The following is a 25869-nucleotide window of genomic DNA, read 5'->3' as shown; positions in this document are numbered from 1 at the left end:
TAATGAAATATATAATACATGATTAAAACATTAAAAATAATTCTATGTATTTGATGTGGAGAATTGACTAGATTCAGTAGATGGTTTTGAACGAGAAAAAGAAGGGGGCCTCGATGAGTGTTCATGTGGAATACTAAAAATGTTGTAATCAAAATTATTTATATAGTTTAAATCTCGTAACCGAATTGCCTTTTCTTTATCATTTTTGTATGAATTAATTTTATCATCATAAATATTTATATATAGATCAAAACAGTTAAAAAAGCATTTGTGATTTAATAAATTTTCAAGAGGTTCTCTTTTTTCTATGTCTTCCTCAAGACAACATAACAAAAAATTTTTAACATCTTCATCAAAATTGAAATAATCGAACTTGTCTCCTGTAAAAGTATCAATTAATGTTTCTTCAAATATTTTCCCAATCATATATGAATATGCTTTTTGTAATTTAATTTTATCATCAAATAAAAAACAATTATTATTATTAAATTTTTTTTCTTCAAAAATGAAGTTTCCGTCTTTTTTATTATTTTCCTTTATATGTTCTTTATTATGCGTATCTAGTTTATTTATTATTTCTGGAGGTAAGTAATAAAAAATAGTTTTACTATATGTTTTTGTTGCTATTGTTTCATCAATATTATTTAAAAGAAAATATAGGGTATTATTTGATAATAAACCTAAAGGCATTCCTGCATTTATAAGTAGATTATCTTCTTTCAAAAATATTCTGGAACATTTAAGAATAATAAGAAAATCAAAATTTAAAAATGTTAAGATATGTTTTATAATTTTTACCATTATACATTTTAATTTAAAAACTCGTAATTTTAAGTCAATTCCTGATAAAAACTCACTATATATAAATTCATTTAAAGGGGTTCCATTAATATATTTCGTTTTTTCAACTAAATTTTTATTTATCTCTACTGAAATTGGAAAGAATAAATTTTGTATCTTTTTTTCTTTAACGCAATTGCTAAAAACAGTTAATGCATAATTTATTTCATTTTCTACATCTTTTAAATTATAAAAACTTTCTTCTTTTTTTTCATTTAATTCACTTTTTCCTTTTTTCTTTTTATATAACATTTCTATTATATCTTCAGTAATAACACAGTCATTGTTTTCTTTTAAATTAAGAATATTTTCATCATATCTTGAAAAGTAATTATTATCTTTTCTATGATTTTTATTGTAATTTTTGTTTTCTCTTTCTTTTTCATTCTTATTTTCTCTTTCTCTCTCTTTTTCTTTTTCATTTTCTTTATTTTCTCTTTCTCTTTCTCTTTCTTTTTCATTTTCTCTTTCTTTTTCATTTGCTTTTTCTTGATAAAAGTTTCCTTTATGAGAAATAAATTCCAAAGTGATGCGTCTGAATTTTAAAACGCAAAATAATTCTAATTCTAAACAATAAATTTGCCAAATAAAAGAATGAGAATATACCCCTAAAAAATTCATAAATTTAACATTTTTTTTATAGGATGGAATTTTTTTTTTACAATATTCAATAATTTGTATTTTATCAAAGTGTTTTTGTTCACATGTTATTTCATTTAGTTTCATATAAATATTTTTTTTCGTAAATTTATAATATAAATCCTTTGTAAAATATACTAACTTATCTAAATTATTTAAGTGATAATAATTTTCTATTTCATCCCAATGTGTTTCATTAAAAAAATTCTTTTGTTGATAATTTATGAAATCTAGTTTTGTGTTCAATATATACTGTAAAGCACCATTTTTTCTATTTATAATATTTTCTTCATCTTTATTATTTTTGTCATTCAAAAAATTTTTTTTATTTTCATTTTCACTTCCATCTGTTGTACTATCTTCATTATTTTTATTATTTTCTTCAATTTTTTTATTTTCAATTTGTGGGTCTTTTTTATGATGTGTATTTAAAAAAATATTTTTAATATTTTGAATATCACCCATACCTAAAACAAATTTAGTTTTAGAGAAAATTGAATTCCTATGCATTCTGCTTAAAAAAAAGTTATATTTGTCTAATAAAAACTTCATTCCATTAAATAGCTCTAAGGACATATAATATTGTTCATGAGAAATTTCAAGAATATGAAAAAAGTAGTAATAGTAATCATATAAGGAAATTTCTTCAAAAGTGCTTTCAACTATGTTATTAATGCAAATATTTTCATAATGTTCTAATATATCTAGAAAATTAAACTTATAATAAGTTAAAATCAAATACAATAACATATCCATATTAGGTGGTTTCATAATTAGATAATATAGCATTTGAATATTTATATTACTAGATCTCTCACATAAATAGTGCATCATTATACTAAAATAGTCATTATTTTTATTTAATAATAATTCATTATCTTTAACAGCAAAATATAAATAGGATTCCTTCTGATCATTTATTTTGTTGACAAGAGCAACGATATCCTCTTTTTCTTCTGGTTTTTGTTCATCATATATTATCTGGATTCTTTTCTTTTCGTTCTTTTTTTTATTACTATTATTATTTATATTAAAAATAAACAATTTTTTTTTTTCCTTTCCATTTTCATCAATAAAATTAACAGGCTTTTGAGGAATAGTTAATGTATCTATTTTAAATTCATCAAACCTTAATTTTAATTGATCTAAAATAATATCTTTTTTTTTTAAGTCCATGATACCCTTTTTATTAAAAAGATTTCCTTCTTTATTTCTTTCTACTCCTTTATTATATTCTTCTTTTTTTTCTTTTTCATTTTCTTCGACTTCTTCATTTTCTTCGACTTCTTCATTTTCTTCTTCTTCATCATCCTCCTCGTCATGCTGTATTAAGTCTTCTATATCTTCTTTATTTGCAAAATTAGAAACTTTATCAATAAAAGTATATCCAAATGTTGAAGTTTCACAAAAGTTTTTACTTATTTCATCCTCTTCATTTGTTTCAATATTAGAATATTCTTGTCTGTTTTCAATTATTTTATTAAATTTATCGATCTTCTCTTTTATAGATGGATCATTGAATGAAAATAAATTATAAGAATTTTCTTTTCTTTTTTGTTCATAAATTAATTTTTTTAAACATGAAAAATCAGGTAATTTTTCTTGGTATTTTCTTTTTTTCTTTTTATTTTTTGTATTCAATGAATCAGCTAAAGTTGAATTTTTTTTTAAGTCAACTATATTATTTATATTATTATTATTATTATTATTTTTACTTTTTTTTAAAACCATTATTATTGTTACATTTTACATTTATTTTTTAAAAGGAAATTTCAATAATTTTTATTATATTAAATAAACAGTAGCATTTATTTTACTTTATTTATTTTTTTTTTTATTGTGAAAAATTATGAATTATATGTATACATGTATATGAATTATTTAATATTGTAATCAATACTAAAAAAATAAAATTTTATTATGTACTTTACACAAAAATATATTCTATTTTTACGTTATATATATATATATATTTTTTTTTTAAATTATAATTAACAGTTTTTAAGAATCTATATAATAATGGAATATATTTAAAGAAAAATATTAAATTATGATTATGATTTGAATGTGCTATGATTTATGTGTGTTTAGATCAGAATTATCGATATCTCTTTTTCATAAAAAAAAAATAATATATATATAGGATTAAGAGGTAACTTAAATATATATTAAAATATATAACAAAAAAAGATTATTAAAAATATATAGTTGTAAAATCAGTTGAATGAAAATAAATTTTGTATTTATAGGTTCTAGTAAATCTATTAATATTTCGAATTTTGAAATGTTAAGAGGAAAGCTTTTGAATATAGATATAAAATTTTAAATAAAATAGATATTATGACTTTTTTTTACGTATCTAAAATATTCCATTTAATAAATATTTTAAGTCTTACATTTGTTTTATTTCAAACTAATTAAAAATTCAAATGATAGATGTTTTAGTTGAATTGCTACAATTAAAATGAAGATAAAACAAAATAACAATTAAATTAAAAACATAAGGATATTAAAAAAAAAAAAAAAAGGAAATTTTGTTTATGTTTATTTATTTATTTTTCTTTTTAAATTTTGCAGATTTTAAAATTTCAAAAAAATATTTACTTCAAATGAAACAAATATAATTTTTAATTTTTTTATAGTTATATTTTTCGTATGTTAAATATACTAGCAATAATGAAGTAAAAAAAGCATAAAAGACAAAAAAAAAAAAAAAAACACAAGTATAATTCTTAATTATACAGAATATAAAATATGTTTAATAAACTCAAATTAAAATCAAAATACAAAATAAATATTTTTAAATATTATATTATTTAATAAATTATGAAAATATCTATTTAATTTTATAAATATACAAAAAAAAGAATGATATAAATAAATATTAAAATACCTTAATAATTATTTATGTGAATTTAGAGAAATAAATTTAAAATATATAATTATTTTCATAAGATGTATTATACAGTAAGAATTATTATTTTTAACAATTTTAAAAATTATATCCATCTAAGTATTCATATATTTTATTATATTTTCTTTCTTTTTTTTTTTTTTTTTGTTTATCCATTTTTATTATTTATAATAGCAAATATTTATATTCATAAAATATTCCTTTTAATTTGTTATATATTTCTATTTAAATATCAACTAAGACAAAAATTTCGTAATTTTCATTATTTGAAATTATTTTTAATTCATGTTTAGTTATAGCTTTAATTTCTGTACCACATTCATGCTTAGAAGAATTAAAAAAATCACCATATCCAATAGCTTCAATTAAGAAATTTTGTTTATCAAATTTGATAATATCAATATTTTTACATATAAAGTACTCTTTTCCATATAAGAAATGAAACTCTGTTAAGAAATTAAAGAGAAGATCATCTAAATTATCTCCTTTTACAATTATTTTTCTTCTTATTTTTGATTTTACATCGTTTAAATTACACATATAATTAAACATTGAAATGCATACTGATTCAAAACATTCTGTTAAGTTATTACCGTAACTATGTAAAATAACATCTGCTGTATGATCAAGATATTCATATTTATATGTTTTTTTGAAATCGTTTTCATTTAATTTTTCTTCATTATCAGATATATTTTGTTCTGCATATTCTTTCTCTACTTCGCTTTCGCTTAAATAACTTTTGTCGATTTTTCTCCTATTTCTCTGGGGGAGTGAAATAATTTCCTTTTCAGAAAAATTACTCATCTTTTTTTATTCATAAATATGACGAATAAAAGAAAAAAAAATATCAAAAATAAATACAAAAATAGAAACCCCAAAATAATATTTCAAAATGATTAAATCAAATTTCTACTGAAAAAAAAAAAAAATTAATATATATATATGATATCACAATTATCTTAATAATGTATGCCATAAAGTAAATTTCAATAAAAAAAAAAAAAAATAAAAAAATCTATATGTAATAAAAATAGAAAGAATTCTTTAAGAATAGTTGGAATTCTTATATAAGCATATTATTCTTTATTTAAAATTAAAAAGAAATATATATACTTATATTTTTAAAAATAAGTTTTTTTGTTTAATTAAAATATAAGACTTTTTTTATTATAAATTGTTGAAACGTTGAATATATACATTTGTGTATATATTTTAATATCATTTAATTAAATATCATCTTAAATTAATATCTCATTTTTTATAGAATTTTATTTATATATTATTTTTCTTATTGAATATTATGAAAAGTAACAGTATATGAAAAATAAAAAAAATTGAAATAATAGAATAAAAAAAAATAGATTCAATCTTTTATTTCAATAAAAAAAAAATTCATTTTTTAAGAATTTATTAACTATAAAAAATACATATAGTAAAAAAAATTTTTTTTTTATTATATTTAAGGAATAATTTGGATTAAATATTATATATAAAAGAAATGATATACAAAAATTACTTATTTTCAAATATATTTAAAAAATAAATTTATATAGGAATAAAATAATATATATTAATAGGGGAATAAAATGCTATTAAATATATAAATAAATATATATACTTATTTTGAAATAAAATATTATTAAAAAATAAATAGAAAAATAGAAGAAAATAAAAATAATTAACACAAAATGAATTTTAAAATGATAATATAAAAATGATAATAATAAAATGAAATATATATTTTTATTTTTATTTTTTTCATTACTTGTAAGGGGATATATTAGACTTGGAAATAAAGTAAATTATTCCAATTTAATTAATAAAAATGTATCAAAAGAAAAATATAAAAAGGTATATACTAAAAAGAAGTATTACTTAAATATTTTTAAGGAAGAAGAAGTTGAAGAAAAATACAATACTATAGCTACAATCAATAGTTTGCTAGGAAAGGTGAGAAGGCAATTTAATATAAATTTCAACTTAGAAGAAGAAAAATTAGGAAAAGAAAAAAAAAAAAATGATATTAAAGATGATAATGAAAGGAATGAATTAAAAAATATTTTTGGTACCATGTTAGATGGGAGTTTTAAAATAGGAAGAGCAAATACTATGTTTAAAGAATTAAAAGAAGAAAAGAAATTGGTTGATTTGAAATACAAAGAATTAATAAGAAAAAAATTAGAATTAAGAAGAAATCAATTTAAAAAATTAGAAGATGATATAAATAACGGAACATTTAAATCTCCTTATAGTGAAGAACAAAGAGAGTTCTTAAAAAAGGTGATGAAAGAAAAAGAGGAGGCAATAGAACCTATAGCGAAGGAAATAGAAAAAGTAGAAAACAATAGATATTTAATAATTGATGACAAAAATGAACTTCTAGTGAAATTAAGAGAAGATATTCAAAAAAAATTAGATGAAATAGACTCCAAATATGAAGAACAATATATCAAGTTAGGAATAAAAGAAAAAATGGATGATTTTTATAATAAAACAAAAACTCCATTAGTATGGGATTTGACTCAAATGGATTGGCCTAGGGCTATATATCCCTTGATAAATGATATGAAACTAGAAGCGGATGTATATTGGGAGTCAACAGTAGTTGGTGGGAATAGAGAAAAAAATGAATATTTTTTTACTCCATATAATTTGCCTTCTTTAGGGGAAAAAAAAAAAAGGAGAAAGGGGAGAGGTGTGGGTAGTAAAAGAGGAGGATCTTCAGGAAGAGGAATGAAGGGGCAAAAAAGTAGAAGCGGTGGTTCTATTCCTATTGGTTTTGAAGGAGGACAAACACCCTTATATAGAAAATTACCAAAATTTGTTTCTTCACCACTAGGACCAGGTAGACGCTTTAATAAATATGACTATGAATTAATCCCATTGAATTTAATCAATTTAGCTTACAGCAGAAGTGGAGAAAAAAAATATCTCGAAATTGATTGGAATGTTATAGACAAGTTAGGACTAAGAATAGGAAAATATAAAAGAAGGCATCCAATAAAAGTCGTTGGATGTAATTTAAAAAGATTTAAAATGAAATATGGTTATGATTTCGAATTTTATGCAAAAAATGTCCTTGTCAAAGCTCACTCCTATACAGTTAGTGCAGCTAGAGAAATTATAAAACAGGGAGGAAGATGCTTGTTATTAAAAAAAAATACGCATGATATAGTATATTCAGAGTATAATCCAGACGATGAAAATTTTAATAGAATTCCAAAAAGAATAGTATTTTCAGGAAAACCTTCCAAATATGAAAGAAGATTACACTGGTTAAAAGAAATGAAAAAGGCTAATGAGCAAATAACTCAAAGTTAGTACTCCAAATTTTTAATAAATTTACAAACAATTTCTTTTTATCTTATTTTATGAACACTCATAATTGCAAATAGCCAAATTTTTTAGAAAAAATTGAAATAAATATTACAAACACAAATAAGTAGTAAAAATTATATTTCCTAAATATAAATAAATGCTTATAATTTATAAAATCCATCATTAATTTTTATATATATTCATGTAAAGAAAAAAAAAAAAATATTTATGTATTAACAAAAAATTTGAAATATTTTATCCCTTTTTTTTTTTTCTTATCTACATGTATATAATAATAAGTAAAAATAATTATATTTTTATTTATGTATTAAAAAAAAAATATGATATATGCTTATATATATATATATATATATATCTTTTTTAAGTTGTAAATTTTTTATGTATTTTTTTTGATATAAATTATATTTAAACACCCTTATAGCTTTTAATAATTAAAATTTTTTTGTTTTTAATATTAATGAAATATTAAACTATTTTATGTTGCTGTTATGTTGATATTAAAAAGAGAAGAAATAATATAAATAATATATATATTTTATTATTATATATTTAATATTATGTGTATTATATGCAAAATTTATTATTTAAAATGAAATTCCATTATTACTATATTTATAATATATATTTTTTTTTTTTATAAGTATTCTAATTTAGTTTATATATTCGTTATATAAATAACTTAATAAAACTATTAATTAATATTATTTAATCATATTTGGTCTTATCCTTCTGTTATCATAATATTCGCTTGTAATATGTACTAATATGTTTTAGAATGTTGTTTATCATTTCTTATATGCATAATTTATTTGTATAAATTCTAGACAAATAATTTTGGTTGATATGTATTATGAAGTAAAAAGTAGTAGTTAATTTTCTTTTCCGTTATTTCTATTAGGAAAAAATATGGATAAGTAACTAGAAAAAAAAAAAAAGAAAGAAATTAAAATAAAATATAAAAGTGCATTTTTTTTAATGAAAATGAAAATCATAATAAAGATATAAAGATTTAATAATAAATTATTTTATATATAATTATGGAATGAAGAGAAATAAAATTAAAATTAAAATTTAGTTGAAAGTCTAAAACAAATACATAGGAATTATGATAAAAAAAAGTAGTAAATGATATAATAAAAAAAAAAAAAAAAAAGGAGAGAACTAATTATATAAAAAGAACAAATTTTTTTTTAATTTTTTTTATGATAAAAAAAAAGAATAATTAGAATTAAACTTTCTACAACAGATTGAAATAAAAAATCATTCTATAAGAATAGAACATTTTATAAAGAGTTTTAATTTTTGTGAAAATAAAAGACATAAAAATAAGGAGGAAAGAATATAAAAAATTAGTGTTCAAATTATAGAGTTCATTGAAAAATATATATGCCAGAAGAAATTAATTATTATAGAATTATATTTCATTATTTAAAAAAATATGATGATACAGAATTTCTTATATCAGAAAAACAAAATAAAAGCATTATTTTCAATAAAAAAAAATGAGATTTTTAATTAATAACAATGTTGAATATATAAATATAATAATCTCAAAGAGAAATATAAGGAAAATATAAAAATATAATATAAAAATTAAATTACCATTAATTTTATTGTGTGATCAAAAACTTTATTTAGTGAAAATAAAAGGTACATAATTTATCTATATCAGAAATAAATTCAACATTCCAATACATAGTTGATAAAAAATTTTTTTATGATAATATATTAAAAGAATACGAATGTATAAAAAATAGGTATAATATAATTTTTTATAAATTATGGAAAAGAAGCTTTAAATATCGATTACATTTTTAGTTCTGATAACATAAACACAAATTTTAAAGATCCTAATATTTTTTTTTTTTATCATACTTTTATTTTTATTTAAAAAAGTTATTAGATAATAAATATTTATGTGATTATAATTTTAACTATTTTGTTTATATACTGCAATATATATATATCTCCATTATCAAGTTTTCAAAGGTCATTTTATTGATCATTTAAGTTTTTTAATTCCCGTATTCTATAATTTGAAAAATATCTTGTCTAATTTAAAAAGTAAAAAAAAAAAAAAAAAATAAGAAGAATATTTTTATAAAGTAATGTTTTTTTTTAAAATGAAAAACAATATAAACATGTATTCATTCATTCTTTTAATAATATATTTTATTTATGATATTATAAGGTTTAATGAATATTTTATGTATATTAAATTGGATTTTTTGGGAAATATTCAATGTATTTATATGATATTTAATATTTCTTTTATTTTATAGAAAATTTTTTATTTTATTAATTTGTGTGAATATTTTGTTAAATATAAAATATTATGTAATTAATGTAATATATATATATATATTTTCTTTACATAAACAAAAAACTGATTATTTCATTAGTACTTCACTAAAAAATGTTTTATATAATATACTATAATACTTATTATATATATATATACAATTAGATATTGTATAAGCTATAATAGGAATAGACTTATTTATTTTTTCTATTAATAGTATATATATAAAATTATATGTTTTAGTTTAAAGATGGAACAAAATGTTTTGTTTAATTTCTCATTTATTTTTCTAAATCATTTTTTGTAGGCATATAAAATTAATAAAGGATTTAATATAAAAAACAATAGTTTTTTTTTTTTTTTTTCGTTTTGCAGCATATTACAAATAGTAACAAAAATAAATAGCGAAATTGCTTTATTAATATTTAATATTACTTTAAAAAAAAAAATATATATTATATATATAAATATATATATGAATAAAATTATCTACTGAATAAAAATTTTTTTTTTTTTTTAATTATTTATAAAAAGTTTTAATATTAATGAGTTATCATTTTAATTTTTTTTTTCTTTGTGAAAATTGAATAATAAAATATGAAAAGCTATCAAAGCATTACAAAAAACCTTTTGTATCTTTTGATCCATTTGACTAGGTAATATATTATTAGATACACAAATATCAAATAAGTGTACATATGTGATTAAAAAATTTTCATTAAAAATAGAATTTACATAACTTAAATGATTATCAATAATTTCTACTATATTTAAAAATTGCTTATCAAAATGTGGAACACATTTATATTTGAGGTCCTTTAAAAGTAAATTTATTGCATTTTTAAAAATACTTAAAGTATCAGAATTTATAGAATCTTTTAAATTTAAATTTACACAGTTTTCATTTTTTTCATTTTTTTCTTTTTTTTCATTACAGTTACATGTATTTTTTTTATCACATATGTTACTACATGAATTAGAAATATTATTTTCCTTTAATATATCTTCTTTGCAAACATTCTTTTTTGAAATGTTATTTAATGTTTTACTAGTAGTAAAAGGAATACTTTGGTTAGATGAAAAATTCTCACTCTTAAAAATAATACCATTGTTATCGTGATCATCGTTATTATTACAAGTTAGTTTATAATGCATATCATTTAATAAATCTGAACTATTTCTCATTTTTTTTTTATTCTGAATATTCTTAAGATCATCATAATAATTGCATTCTTTATTTTTATGTAAGAAAAGGTCAGAACTATCATTTTTTATCTTATTTACACAAATTGTATTATTGTTAATACACATATTTTTATCATTGGTGTTAGGTTTTTTTAATGTGCCAGAGTCAATGCTTATTTTCCTTTCATTAATTGAAGCCTTTTCTTTATATATAGTATTATTTTTTGCTTGTTTTATGTTAATTTTTAATAGATCTATTTGTTTATTATAAAAATTATTTTTAGAATAAGGTTTATTGTGATATAATATATAACTTAAAATTTTTTCACAAGGAAATTTTATTAAATTTGTTTTATTATTTTCTTTATTATAACTTTTCTCTTTTTTACAATAATTATTATTGTTATTATTATTATTATTATTATTTTCGTTATAAGTATTGCATATTTTATCATTCTTGCAGTATTGATTAACTGTATTATTAATTATATTCTTCTCTTTTACAACATTTCTGTCATTTTTAATTTCATTTAAATAGTTACTATTAATAGTTGTACTACTATTAAGGTTAATAGCAGTATTATTAATTTTATTCGTTTCAATTAAAGTGTTATTTAAAATGTTATTATAATTCCTGATATTGTATGTATTCTCTTTTGATTTACTTTTTTTATTGTCATTGATAACATCGCTATTATTTTTATTTACCAAATTTTTTTCATTTATATATATATCTGAACATTTTAAGGTATCATTTTGATCCTCATGATCATTTGCAATATCATTTATAATTATATGATTAACATTATTAGTTTTTTCATAATTATTATTTGGGCTTATGTTGGACTCTTTTAAACAACTATTTTTAGTATGCTTATTTATATCATTTGTATTATTGTAATTATTTTTAATATTTTCCTCATTTTTAACTGTAATTTTATTGTTAGTTCTCTTTTCAGTGTGTTTTATATTATTTGCTTCATTGTTAGGATTATTCTGATTTTTTATTTCAGAATTTTCATTTTTTTTGGAAATAGTATTTAGAGAACTGTTTTCTTTAGTGTTTTTTGTTTGGTTATTTTTTTTTTCATTTTTCATTTTTTTATTGATATTATTACTTTCTTTTTTTATTTTTATTTCTTTTATTTTACAATTTTTTGCTCGGCATTTCTTTTTTAAATTTATTGTTGGATCATGATTCATCTCTAAAAATTCATTATTTAAACTCCATTTTAAAGGTTTATTAAAATCTTCATTTATACTATTATATAAATAATTAATTTCTTTTGTCTTTATTGTTTTTATAGCTAATTTTCTAGCTTCATGAAAACCGAATTTTTGAACTGAGTAATATTTCCTTGCAGATTTTGTTCCCTCTGACCATCTAGCTTCCCAACTATTTTTATGCAAATCATACCAAACACCTGATACTCTTGGTAAACACTTTGCTAAATTTCTTAAATCTTGAGCACAAATACTTTCTTCATTTTTTTTTATTCCATTTTTAAAACATTTTTTTACAAAGGAAACATAATTTTTTAAATCTAATTCTTTTAATAGTTCATCAAAGTTTTCAAAATAATTATTCATTTCTTAGTTTAGTCCTTGTGAAAATTAAAAAAAAAAAAATACTAAAAATTCTACTTGTTTAAAAAAAAAAAAAAAAAAAAATTGGTAATTCTTTTCATATATATGAAAAAAAATTATTATTAAGAAAAAAAAAAAATAAAAAGATAAAAAGTGAAAACATAGTAAAACAAAAAATAGTCTTTTTCTTAAATCTAGGGAAATTTTAGAAAACAAATAATGTATTCATTTGTGACACTTTATAAAAAGTATATATACATTATATATATATTTTATACATAAATTAAATGTTATCTCTCTTATTATAATATGATATATTATTAAATATTTTTATATATATACACATGCATATATAATTTTTTTTTTTATTTTCCATAATTCTCTTTTTTTTCATTTTTGTCCTTTTAAAGTAATGGTAGAAATACTTTAATTATTATATTATTCTCACATAATCTCTTAACAAAAAGATGATAATATAAATATCTTTTTTTTTAATTCAAATAGTTCATTTAATTAGAAATTTTTTCTATTTTTTCTTATTCTTATGCAAAAATCTATGTGCAAAAATCAAATGTACTCTTAAAAAAAAAAAAAAAAAACTCGTTAAATTTTAAAATGAAAATTTAAGACAAAAAATAAAAAAAACTATAAATATATACATGCATAATAAATATATATTTAAGAGAAGACTTGATAAAAAAATTCTTAGAAATATAAATATGCTGTATTGTTATTTTATGTATTATTTAAAAAGTAAATTGTTTCATTTCTATAGGATTAATTCTACTATTTTTTTTTTTTTTTTTTTTTTAATTTTATCTAATATTTAATTTTGCAAATAATTTCTTACTATTTTTATGTATAATCTTACATTGAGAATTAAATAGTCATGAGATACCTTTTAAGAACATGTGCTGGAAATATCTTAACGCCTCTAAACTTTTATTGTATACATATCACATTTTTTAATTCATCTTAAATAAATATAAAAAATAGTTCTATTTAGTTTTTCTGAGAATTTTAATATGTATATATATATAATATATATTTATATATTTTCTTAAAAATAAATAAAAGATAATTCAATAGTTATTAATGGAGAAAATTAAGACAAAAAAAAAAATGTTACTTATAATATATAGAAATTTAATGTATCTTTAAGTAAAATTTAAATAAAATATTGTAAGTTAAAAAGGAATAATAAAATAAAAATTTTATTTTTCACAAATAATAGAATTTTTTTTTTTTTATTAAAAGGAATTTAGAGAAAATAACCATTAAAATTTAGGCTACATTATTTTTTTTTTTTTGGATTATCTTGTTAATTAATTACTAATATACTAAAGTGTTACTCATTTTTAATATATTTTTATTCTAATGTTTATGTGTGTACTATAGTAACTATATATATATTTGTTATATCATCTAAAATTATATAAAATATTTTTAATATTCATAAAAAAATAATGACGTAGCACACACAAAGATATTATTTCCATACATTAATAAATACAAAAATTAAACATTTTGTGTGTTTATATTATGCTCTAAAAATAATTCATTAAATAAATTTAATGTTTTTCAAAGTAAATGATATATTTGTTTTATTTTATTTATTTTTTTTTTTATAACTAGAACTATAACAATTTCTAATAATTTTTATGAACAACAATTAGGTCTAAATGAATTTTCTCCATATATTATATTTTAAATATAAAAAAAAAATTAAAAAAAAAAAAATAAAATAAAATAAGACAAAATAAAACAAAGTAATAATGTAAGAATAAAAAAAAAAATTGCATTATATAAATTATGAAGTAATATTCATAATAATTGAAAAATAGCATAAATTTTATACATAACTTTATTAGAAGGTATAACATCACACAATGAATTTTCTTTTTATTTCTGAATTTTTGAAACAATTTTTCCTGTAATTGGCTCTACTGCACCAAAATTATGTTTTCCTTTTCTTAAAGCTAATAAGTTTATATTTATGAATAAAAAAATTATTTAAAATTTTTTCTTAAATTAGCAATTGGATTATAATTTTTATTCAAGTACCTGAAATTTTTGGGAAATTTTCTGATTTACTGTTTTTGAATAGTGGCCATGTAACTAAAAAAAAAAAGTATAAAAAAAGAGATTAAACGAATATTGTAACACAATGTAATAAAAAATATTTAATAGATGTTATAAAAAAAAAAAAAAAAAAAATTAACTATTGCATTCTTCTGCGTATGCTTTCTTAACTTCTTTTCTAAATGATTTGAATAATTTTTTTTTTGAACAAGGTCCCATATAATTTTGAGGAGCAATACAATACTATAAATAAAAATTATATTTTTTTTTTTCAATGAATTAATGCATTCTACTACATATGATAAGTATAATAGACTCAATGAAAGTATAAAATAAAAATGAAAAAGTTGAAAATTTAAGCATTCGTGTTCTCAATCTAAATATTCTTTAAAAATTTCTTATCATAATAATACATATATATATATATATATATACAAGTATTTTTTTTTTTGTTACATCTTCACTCTCTGTCCAATTTTCTGGGCACAATTCATCGTAATTAATTAAATTAGGAATTTCTATAAACAATGAATGTAAAAAATTACATTTTTAAACAAGTTACAAAAAAATAACATTATATAATAAGATAAAAAAAAAAAAATTAATATTTCTAATAAAGTTTAAAATAAAGAATTGATATATATTTATATTACAATTTTTTTTTTATTTTTATATATTTTCTTTTAAAGAACAGCATTTCATATTACCTTCAATACATGGCCATTTTATATTACATTCATATTCTATACTCTCTTTTAATTCTAAATTTAAATCTTTAGAAAAAAAAGTTATGAATGATATATATATTAGAGTATAACAATTTTTTAATAAATAAAATTACTAATAAATTTTGTATTTTCATCACAAGTCCCTTTATAGTTATCTGGGGGAAGACAACTAATGGGAACCCCTGATTCATCTGATTTTAATATCCAATTTAATGGACATGGCTTTTAAAAAAGTAAAAAAAAAAAAAAAGATAATTTAGAATATTAAAAAATGATATATTTTTTTTTTCATTTTATTACGTCTTCCATATCTATATTACATTCTTTTAAGCAAGGGTAATCTAATTTACATAATTTTTCAAAAGCCACCTTATAAAAACAGCAATTTTATAAAATTACAAAAATGAAGTAATTTTATCATTTCTTTACTTTAATTTATAAATAAATATATACATTTTTTTTTTATATAAATATATGTATATATATATATATTTTATAATAAGATAACTTTCATATCTTTATCAAGATTAAATAATGATGCTCTTGAAAAACAAGGGCCATTATATTTTTGTGGGGCAGAACACAAACCATCAACTGAAGTTTAAAAATAGAAAGAAGAAAAATTTTAATATTATGTATAAATTTATATATATATGTATTTACTTAAATATTATTTTAATAAAATTTACCATCTTTAGTCCATTCCTAAAAAGAAAATTAGATAAATAATAAAAGGATTTTAAAATAGCATTACTTATAATTCTTATATTGTTTTCTATTTTATTTAATTTAATTTTTTTTTCTTTAATTATACTTGAGGACAAAGTTTAGAATAATCTTTTTTACATTTTTCCTTGAAATATAGTATTAAAATATATATATTGAGATATTTATTAAAATAGATATATATATATTTTTTACTTTGCATGGCCATGTAGTATTACACTTGTTACTCCAAATTTCTTTTTGTTCATCATTCATATTTGAAAAATTATGTGAATATAAGCATGTTCCTATTTGTTTAATATTAATTTAAATACAATATTTGATGAATTTTTTTTTTATATATTAAGGTTATATACTTATTTTTTTTTTCCCCAACCTTCATAAACTGCTGAAGGATGACAATTTTTCTCATCTATTGGGATCCATTTTTCGGGACATTGTGAAGAATAATTTTTTTCACATTGAATTAAACAAGGCCTATTAAATAAATTGTGATAAAATTAAAATAATAGTAAAGTATAAACAAAACCATCTATGATGAATATATATAATGTATTTATATATATTAACCAATAGATGTTACATAGTTGTTCCAACTTTTTTTTTTTTTTTGTTTCATGTTCAATTTGCAAAAACCTAGGACAAGGACCTCTATATGATAAAGGTGATACGCATTCTTCTGAATTACCTAATTTTGACCATCCTTTAATAAAAGAAAAAAAAAAGAAAAAAATATAATTTACTAAAATTGTATTAATTTTTACAATGTACATAAGTTGTAAAATATAAAAAAAAAAAAGGAAAATAAGAAATATATTTTAATATACAAAAATTGGTTCATATATTTTTTTTTATTCTCTCTTAATTTTTTTAAATATTTTTTTTGTAATTTTATAAATACTTTTATTTGTTTTTCATTTTTTTGTACCTTCTGCACAATTTTGTCTTTTCCAAAAAAAAAATATTTTTGTGTATATGTATTTAATGAAATATTACTGATCACAATAATAATTTGATAATTACATTATTACATACATAAATATACACATGATAAATTACTTATAAAATTAAATTATATATATATAGAGAGAGAAAAAGATATTTAACGAATATAAATTTTATACGAATAGTCTCGGTGGCATATGGAATTTTTTTGAGAAAAAGCTGAAATTTAAGAAAATGTATTTTTTCTTTAAAATTTTTATAATTACCATTTTATATATATATATATATATTTTTCTAAATTAAAAAATAGTTTCTACTTTTTTTTTTTTCTTAGAAATACCTTCTTTAATTATTGAAAATAAAATAAAAAAAAGAAAATTTCGGAACATATTTCTATAAAAAGAGACTAAGTTTTTAGTAACAAAAAAAAAAAAAAAAAATAATAAATTTTATTTTTAAATCCTTTGGAGTATATAAATTAAAAAAAAAAAAAAAAAGAATAATAAAATATTGTGAGCTTAATTATTTTAACTAAACAATTCTTTATAAAAAAAAATTAGTAAAATATAAAATATTTTTATTACTATTTTTTTTAAGTGAATTTTTTTTTATTTTTAATTAAAATTATTTAAAAATAAAAAAAAATGAATGAATGAAATAAAATATAAATGTGTATATACACATATATTTTGATTAAAATTTTAATGTAGACACAATTTGCTGATTATAAATATTATTAAAACTATTATACATTATTTTTTTTTATGAAATATTACCCCGTAGAATTCAAAATAAGGATGGAAAAAGGTAAAGTTTGATTTAATTTTCTTCTTAAAGATCATGAAGTTTTTTCATTAGAGTTATCCTAGTTATATATTTTAGGAATTTTAGTGAATATAATATATTTATTCTATTAAATATGAAATATTTAAAAATTAAAAATTTGCTTTTTTTTTTTTTTATTAGTCCCTATTAAGTATAAAAACCTCAAAATTTTATTTTATTTTTTAAAAAATGGTTAAGGTAAATATTATATTTTTTAAATAATACATAGGAAATAACTACATACAAATAAAATTAAACAAATATATGAAAAAATAAATTTATTAAATTTTTAAATAAAGAAACTTATTAGAATTGTTAAAGTATTTAAATATCTATATATCTTTAAAAAAATAGAAGATATTTTACTTTTAATTTTTAGTTTTTTTTTTTTTTTTTTTCTAAAGAGAATGAAAGCATTAATAATTTTTTAACAAAAAAATGCGTTTTTTTTCTTGTAGAATTTTAAAGAAAGATAGTAAATAATTTAAAAAAAAAATTTTTTTAAATTTTGTAGAAATAAAAAAACATGTTATTCAAAAATACATGGTTAGTAAATTGAAAAAAAAAAAAAAATGGCATTTCTATAAATGTTTCATATCAAATTTTATTATTCAAAAAGTAATTTTATAAAAATTAAATTAGAACTAACCTATAATTATAATTGTGTGTATCTTTTAAGATAATAAACAAACATAAATTTCTAATTTAAAGTGATTTTTGTTATATTTTAATATAAAAATGCCTTAAAGAAAAATAAATTTATATTTTTTAGAAAAGTAGAAAATAATATGAAATCATCAATTTAACAAAAAGGGATATTATTTTGATTTAAAAAAACTAAAATTGAATATACATTTAATACGTATGTTAAAAAAAAAAAAAAATAATAAAAATAATCCATTTAAATATTTCTAAAAAAAAAAAAATAAATAAATTTTGAAAAATATATTCATTTCAATATTCAAAAATTTACTTCTTGAATAAAAAGAAAAAATTAATTGAAAAATTAATTAGGAATATTTTATAAGCAAATAAAGTAATAAATTTGTTTTAAAAAAGTAAAAGCAAAAAACGTTATATATAATTTATACATTGTGAATAGTTTTTTATATTATTTGTGTATAATTATAAAAATTGTATATACAATGAATGAAAATGTTGAAGATATTTTAAGTTTACTAATTAATTTTTCAGAAAGCATAAAAAAAGAGTTTAATGAAGATATAATTAAAAATTTATTTTCTGACATTACATTAAAATTAATTAGCAAAATAGATAAATATGAATTAGCAGTAAACATTAATAATTATATTTCAAATGAAATAAAGCAGAAAATAAAAAATGATAGATCATATGAAAACATAAAAGTTATGGTTCTTTTTTTAGATTGTATTTTTAAGAATTATTGGAACAGTAATTTTGCTAATATAGAGATTTCATGGGTATATAGTTTAATAAAATTAAAATCAAATTATTCTTCCACTATGTTAAACTTTTTAAATAACATACTGTTTCAAATAAAAAAGGAGAACAGTAGTTTTTGCATCCTTATCTTTTTATTAATACAAATAAAAACGAGAATCGAAGATAATTTGAAAGAAAATAATAGCGAGAATTTTTATTTTAAAGAAGTAAAACAAAATAACCAAAACCCCTCTTTGTATAATTCAACAAATGAAGTAGTTGGTAGTAGAAAAAACGATCTTAATAAAATTACGAATGGTAGTGATTATATAAAATATGAAGATGAAATTGATGAAAAATTACAAAAAAAAAATGATTTTTTACAATCATCATCATATCAGAATGTTTTAAAAAATTTCGATTTAAATTTCAAAGATTTATGTAATTTATTTATTTTAGTAGTAGAAAATACAAAAGAAAAAAAAAGAAATCAAAATGCAAAAAATTTCGAATTTATTGATAATGATGGTAATAATTCTAGTGAAAATATGAATAGCAATGACAATAACATTGAAATAAAAAATATAGTAAATGATATTTTACATTATCTTGTTTTTATTAATGATAAAGAAATACGAAACATATTAATTAAAGATTTCTGCTTTATAGTTAAAGAATATATTTTAACTAAAAGGGAATTTGAGGATATATGCTTGAGCATTATTAAAAAGATGTTTCTTATAATTAGAAATGAAAGTTTAAAAAGTAACTCATTTCTTTGCAAAAATGAAATTACAATGAAAAAAAGTACAAATATAAAAAAAGAAAAGAGTGATTTTACTTTTGAAATTTACTATGAAATGTGTTTAAACTATTATATGAATAATGATAAAGTAGATGAGTATTTATTAAATGATTTTTACAATTTCATAATTTTATATATTGATTATATATATAACGAAGATTTTATAAAAAGTTGTTTCATTGGTGATGTAAGGTATCAAATATTATTATTTAATAAAGCATATACAAATGAGAGTGCTTCTAAAAAAATTATCTATATTTTTAATACCATTATAAATACTTATGAAAAATTAAATTATATGAAAGAAGTTTCTGTTTTATCAGAGGCGTGGCAATTGTATGAATGCTTGTTGAGATGTATTCAAAACTTTTCTGTTCATCTTTTAAAAACGAATTGGTATAAAATGGTTAGTCTTCTAAATATTGTTAATTCCATTAAAAAAAAATATGAAAGGATATATGATTGTTATTTAAAAGAAAAAAATAATAGGCAATTAAAAAAATCAAAAGTGCTAAGCGAAAAAGAAGAGTATATTAAATTAAAATTGGATGATAGAGATGAAGATGATAGACAGATAAATGCATATATTAAAAATAAATTTATGTTTTATGACGAATTTGACTATTTTATATTTAAATGTTGCATTAAAAATGACAAATCATACTTCTTAAAAAGTAATATGAAGTTCTCAAATAGTGATAAAAAAAATTGTGAAACCAATTTTGGTAAATACTTTGAATATATAATACTTCGATTAGTTGAATATTTAATTTTGCTATTAATGATTCATAAAAATAATACAGTTACTCGTTTTTCTCTTTGTGAACTAATTAATTATGAAAACAAAGAACTGGATATATATGCAAATATTCAAAAAGATAGAACAAAATTAAGCGAAAAAATAGATATTAATGTTTTTTTAAATAGTATGAATGATATATTCTTGTTTCATATATTTTTTATTGATAGCATGAAGCCATCTTTATTTACAAAAGGAGATATACCTTACTATGAATTTCGAATTAAAAATTTTATAATTTCAAAAATAGTAAAAAAGAACTCCTTATATTATTTTAAAAAGTTTTTATATTGTTTAGATAAAATAAATTTTTCTTTTATAAATATTAGAATAATGCTCGAAGGCTTAATTGAATCAGTAAATATTTTAGAAAAGAGAAATATCAGTTATAATGATGTCAACATCTTAAAATATAATTGTAATATTAAACAAAAAAAAAAATATATTTTTAAATCGTATGAAATGAATATTAATATTCATGAAATAATTATTAATATTATAAAAAATATAAAAAATATTTCTATTAGTAGAAGAAATGACATGTTAATTTTGATATTACAAATAATAATAAAATTAAACAACCATTTAAAATTATTTACTACTGTGCATAATTATTGTATTTTTTTAGAATTATTTGAAGATAATTTTTTTTTAGAATATTTTGAGTATTTTGAACTTTTATTAAATTTAAATACGAACTTTTTTATTAAAGAAAAAAATGAACTAAATGATGAAATAAGAAACTTTATTTTCATTGAAAATAAGGAAAATAAGCTATTAGATATTTTTATTATACATTTAAATAAAGTGATATCTTGTAATAATCGTTTGTATTTTTACGGTTACATGAGATTTTTTCATATAATAGCAAAGCAGAATATATCATATGATGATTTAATTAATGTAAAAGAAGAGGATGAAAATGAGCTTATTACTCTTTTAATTTTTTATACTTTTAAAAATAATTTAATAAAATTCTTTAATAAAAATTCTATAAATAGCATAATAAAAAATAATATGAAAAAATTAAAAATGTTTCTATTATTTAATGAGTTAAATGATAATAATAATAATATTAACTTATTTGACAAGCTTTTATTATTTGCTGATACTTTAGAATATATAAATATAGATAGAATTAATAATTTTGATGATAATTTAGATTATTATAATAGTGATTATTATTACAAAAAAAAAAATAATAAAAATAAATATGATATTGTTCATAAAAATTTTTTTACAGAAAAGAATAATTTTTTTTGTGAAATAAAAGAATTATATGATGAATGCAAAAAGGTTATAATAAATTTGAATGTAATAGAAAAGGAGGAAGATAACTTAAAAATAATATTAATTTTTTCTTTTATTTCAAGTATCTGTAAGCTTTTTTATTTAGAAAATTTAGAAATTTTAAATCAGAAAATACTAAATTTAGAAATTAAGAAATTTATTTGTGATAAGTATTTAAAATTTGAAAAAAAGGTATTATATAAATATTATGAAAATTTTAATTATTATAAATACAAATACATTTACAATAGTATTTTTTATAATTCTTTTTCTCTAAATGAAAACGAAATAGTTTCTTTTTCTTATAAAGTAATTAATGATATAGAAATATGCAAAGGGGAATTGGTCTTTTCTTATTTAATTATAAAAAGTTATATAATTCCTAATATTTTTAGTGATAATTTTGATAAAAAAATAAAAATTTCCTTTTTAAAATTATTGTTGAAGCAAAGTAATTTACTAGTTGATAGGTGTTGTGCATGTAAATATCCTACTCATTTGTTAGAATTAATTTTTATTACCTTATTTCATCCTTTAATTGTTAAATTTGAAATGAGTTGTTATATAAATTCTAGTGAATATAATGTAGATAAAATTAAGATAAAAAGTAAGGAAAATGAAAAAATTGAATATATAATGAAAACAACAAATGATAACGAAAAGGAGGAACCTTTTTTATTACTTAATTACTTGCAAAAGATCTTAGAAGATGGTAAAACAAAATTATCTTTAAGTAGAAGTGTTATAATACCTTTTATAACGTCTTATTTTTACAATTTAATTGAATATAATGATATGGTAAATCTTAATAAAGAATATATTCATAGACTTATTATTGCCATCGTTGATATATTAATGTATAAAGAATTTATTCTATTAGATAATAAAAAAAGTTTTACAAATAATTCCTTTAAAATAAAAAAAGGAAATATTCATTTATATAATTTGATTAATGAAAATATATGTTTATATTTTTTGAATAAATTACATAATAATGAAGAATTAATTGTTCCTAGTGTACTTTATGAAATATGTAATACGTCTATCTTTTTAAGAATAATGACTTTAATATTCTTAATAAATTTATTTAATCTGTTAGAAAAAAAATATTTTTATTTTAAAAAAAGTGGTGAAAATAATAATAAAATCAGTTTTTATAAAAAAAGAAATTATATTTTGTACATATATGAATATTTAATTGTAGAAATTTTAAGAAGAATAGATAATAGACACATATATATGAGTACAGGTAAAAATGAGAAAAATAAAATAAAAAACAAAGAAAAAGAAATAGAAAAAATTCCACCTTTACCTTCATCAAATGGACATAATATACAGATAAGGGGATTGCAGGTGTTATGCTGTTTATCTAAATATTTTAAATATTTAAAGAAAAAGAAAAGAAAATATATTATATATTACACTAATAAACTTTTACATGATGATCATTTAAATAATACGCGTCAGTATTTAGAATTGTTTTATTCTTCAATTAGTAATTCATCTTTTATTTTACTATGTCCATATTTACTAAGAAATATGTCCGATCAAAATGCGAATATGCAATTAACGTTAAGCTCTTTAATGATATGTTCTTATATTTTCCTAAAAACAAAATATAGTTATTACTCATTCAAGGAGTTAATTTTTAATTCATATTCAAATTTATTTTTAATGAAGAAAAAATATAACAGCAGAATTATAAGAAAAAAAGAGAAAAAAAAAATTGAAAAAAGGAAAATGAAATATATTTTCAACGAAATTTTAAAAAAGAACAGCGATAAAAAAGAAATTGTAAAATGTGTTGAGAGTTGTAAGAACTTAAAAAAAAAAAAAGGAAAAAATACTTATGATTATAATAAAGAACCTAAAAGTAATAATAATAAAAATGGACAATGTTATGGTAATTATTCAAAAAAATATAATTATTTTAATGATAAAAATAATGATAATAATGAAGATAAAAATTATGATAGTAGCGTAAACAAAGATGTAGAAATGGGAATTTATCATTGCGAAATATCTAATAGAAAAAAAAGAGCAAATAAAATTTCTAGTATAGAAAATAATTACTTTTACTCTGAATATATATGTAAATATTTAATCAAATTGCTATATCGTATAATTTGTTTATGCTCTTCTCACTCAGCAGTAATAAGAAGCATATCACAATTCATATTGTATAAATTTCTAAAAAAAAAAAAACAAATATTATTAAATCCATTCTTCTCACGCATATATTCTTATATCAAGAATAATAAAGATTGCAAGAGAATTAGAGAAAAATTGAATATACAATTTAAATATTGGAATGTAAAATATTTCGATGATATAAATATATTGTTACCAACTTGTAATTATTCATTTGATAATTTTGATGAAGATTTAAATTATAATAACACAAATACGTTTGCTCATATTTTATACAATAATGAACTAGTTATATCATACACTTTTATAGATAGCATAAAAAAAATAGTACAGCAAGAAATGTCTAGCATAATGTTCAACGTAGATTTAGAAAAAGAAAAAGAAGAAACCATTTCAAAAAATAATATGAATAAAAATATATCATTGAAAATATTTAATGATATTTATGAAAATAAGATAAGAGATGAGATAAGTGAAAAGAAAGAGGAAAATCAAAATATCTTTCAATATGATAGCGAAAAAATATCTGAAAAAGAAAAAATAAAAATAAAAGTTAATCACATAGAAACAAACAACACTATAAAAAATTTAGAACAGGATCAAACAAATGAATTAAATAAAATTTCTGAACTAGAAAAATTACAAAATATTTTAGAAAAAAATAAAAATAATTATCAAAAGAAGTTTGATCCAATTACTAATATAGTTGAAATTAAAGATTTTAGAAAAGCTTATCAGAAGAAAAAAAAAAATGATTTAATTGTCATAGCATCTTTAATAGACAAAGTACCTAACCTAGCTGGGTTATGTAGAACATGCGAAATTTTTAATGTTAAAAAATTATTTTTGGATAATATAAATATAATTAAGGATTATCAATTTCAAAAAATTTCTTCTACTGCAAATAAATGGATGAATATAAAACAATTAAAAAAGAGTGATATCATAAAATATTTAATAAAAAAAAAAAAAAAGTATTCTATAATAGGTTTAGAACAAACACATTGCAGTCTACGTTTAAATAATTTTACTTTTCCAAGAAAATCTATTTTAATATTAGGTGATGAAAAGGAAGGGATACCTTCTTCTATTCTTTTGTTTTTACACCAATGTATAGAAATACCAGGACAAGGAATAATCAGATCATTAAATGTTCATGTTTCTGCAGCTATAACAATTTATGAATATTTCAAACAGCAAATTTAAGAAAAAAAAAAAAAAAGAAAAAGAAAAAGAAAAAGAACATTTTGTATTATTAATTATACACATAAAAAATTAAAAAATTTACATGTTCTTATAATTTCT

At 18.0% G+C, this 25869-nt stretch overlaps 6 protein-coding genes and 1 pseudogene across 6 annotated transcripts, besides 1 other annotated feature; 3 read left to right on the top strand and 4 right to left on the bottom strand.

The window, feature by feature from the left end:
• Positions 1–42: 42 nt before the first annotated feature.
• On the bottom strand, positions 43–3210 carry PRELSG_1322200 (conserved Plasmodium protein, unknown function; the record flags this gene model as incomplete). Its single annotated transcript, XM_028678755.1, has 1 exon — positions 43–3210. The coding sequence occupies one exon, from the start codon at positions 3208–3210 to the stop codon at positions 43–45; it is 3168 nt and encodes a 1055-aa protein (XP_028535870.1).
• Positions 3211–4618: 1408 nt separating this feature from the next.
• Positions 4619–5200, bottom strand: PRELSG_1322100 (protein archease, putative; the record flags this gene model as incomplete). The annotated part of the gene is made up of 1 exon (XM_028678754.1): positions 4619–5200. The coding sequence occupies one exon, from the start codon at positions 5198–5200 to the stop codon at positions 4619–4621; it is 582 nt and encodes a 193-aa protein (XP_028535869.1).
• A 924-nt stretch (positions 5201–6124) lies between these two features.
• PRELSG_1322000 (apicoplast ribosomal protein L15 precursor, putative) lies at positions 6125–7717 on the top strand (the record flags this gene model as incomplete). Its single annotated transcript, XM_028678753.1, has 1 exon — positions 6125–7717. The coding sequence occupies one exon, from the start codon at positions 6125–6127 to the stop codon at positions 7715–7717; it is 1593 nt and encodes a 530-aa protein (XP_028535868.1).
• A 980-nt stretch (positions 7718–8697) lies between these two features.
• Positions 8698–10083, top strand: PRELSG_1340150 (annotated as a pseudogene).
• Positions 8698–10083: a sequence feature (hypothetical protein, pseudogene).
• A 512-nt stretch (positions 10084–10595) lies between these two features.
• ApiAP2 (transcription factor with AP2 domain(s), putative) lies at positions 10596–12812 on the bottom strand (the record flags this gene model as incomplete). The annotated part of the gene is made up of 1 exon (XM_028678752.1): positions 10596–12812. One exon carries the CDS (start codon positions 12810–12812, stop codon positions 10596–10598), a length of 2217 nt encoding a protein of 738 aa, XP_028535867.1.
• A 1899-nt stretch (positions 12813–14711) lies between these two features.
• On the bottom strand, positions 14712–17679 carry PRELSG_1321800 (CPW-WPC family protein; the record flags this gene model as incomplete). The annotated part of the gene is made up of 16 exons (XM_028678751.1): positions 14712–14788; positions 14874–14927; positions 15032–15134; positions 15348–15409; positions 15599–15664; positions 15733–15841; positions 15920–15988; positions 16128–16213; positions 16309–16324; positions 16434–16472; positions 16541–16632; positions 16722–16822; positions 16916–17048; positions 17274–17290; positions 17470–17509; positions 17631–17679. The coding sequence occupies 16 exons, from the start codon at positions 17677–17679 to the stop codon at positions 14712–14714; spliced, it is 1113 nt and encodes a 370-aa protein (XP_028535866.1).
• A 1581-nt stretch (positions 17680–19260) lies between these two features.
• PRELSG_1321700 (rRNA (adenosine-2'-O-)-methyltransferase, putative) lies at positions 19261–25770 on the top strand (the record flags this gene model as incomplete). The annotated part of the gene is made up of 1 exon (XM_028678750.1): positions 19261–25770. One exon carries the CDS (start codon positions 19261–19263, stop codon positions 25768–25770), a length of 6510 nt encoding a protein of 2169 aa, XP_028535865.1.
• Positions 25771–25869: the final 99 nt, after the last annotated feature.

This window comes from Plasmodium relictum (genome assembly GCF_900005765.1).
Source record: "Plasmodium relictum strain SGS1 genome assembly, chromosome: 13".
NCBI classification, from domain to species: domain Eukaryota; phylum Apicomplexa; class Aconoidasida; order Haemosporida; family Plasmodiidae; genus Plasmodium; species Plasmodium relictum.
The sequence above is the reverse complement of the archived record's forward strand: the minus strand, read 5'-3'. Positions and strand labels throughout refer to the sequence as shown.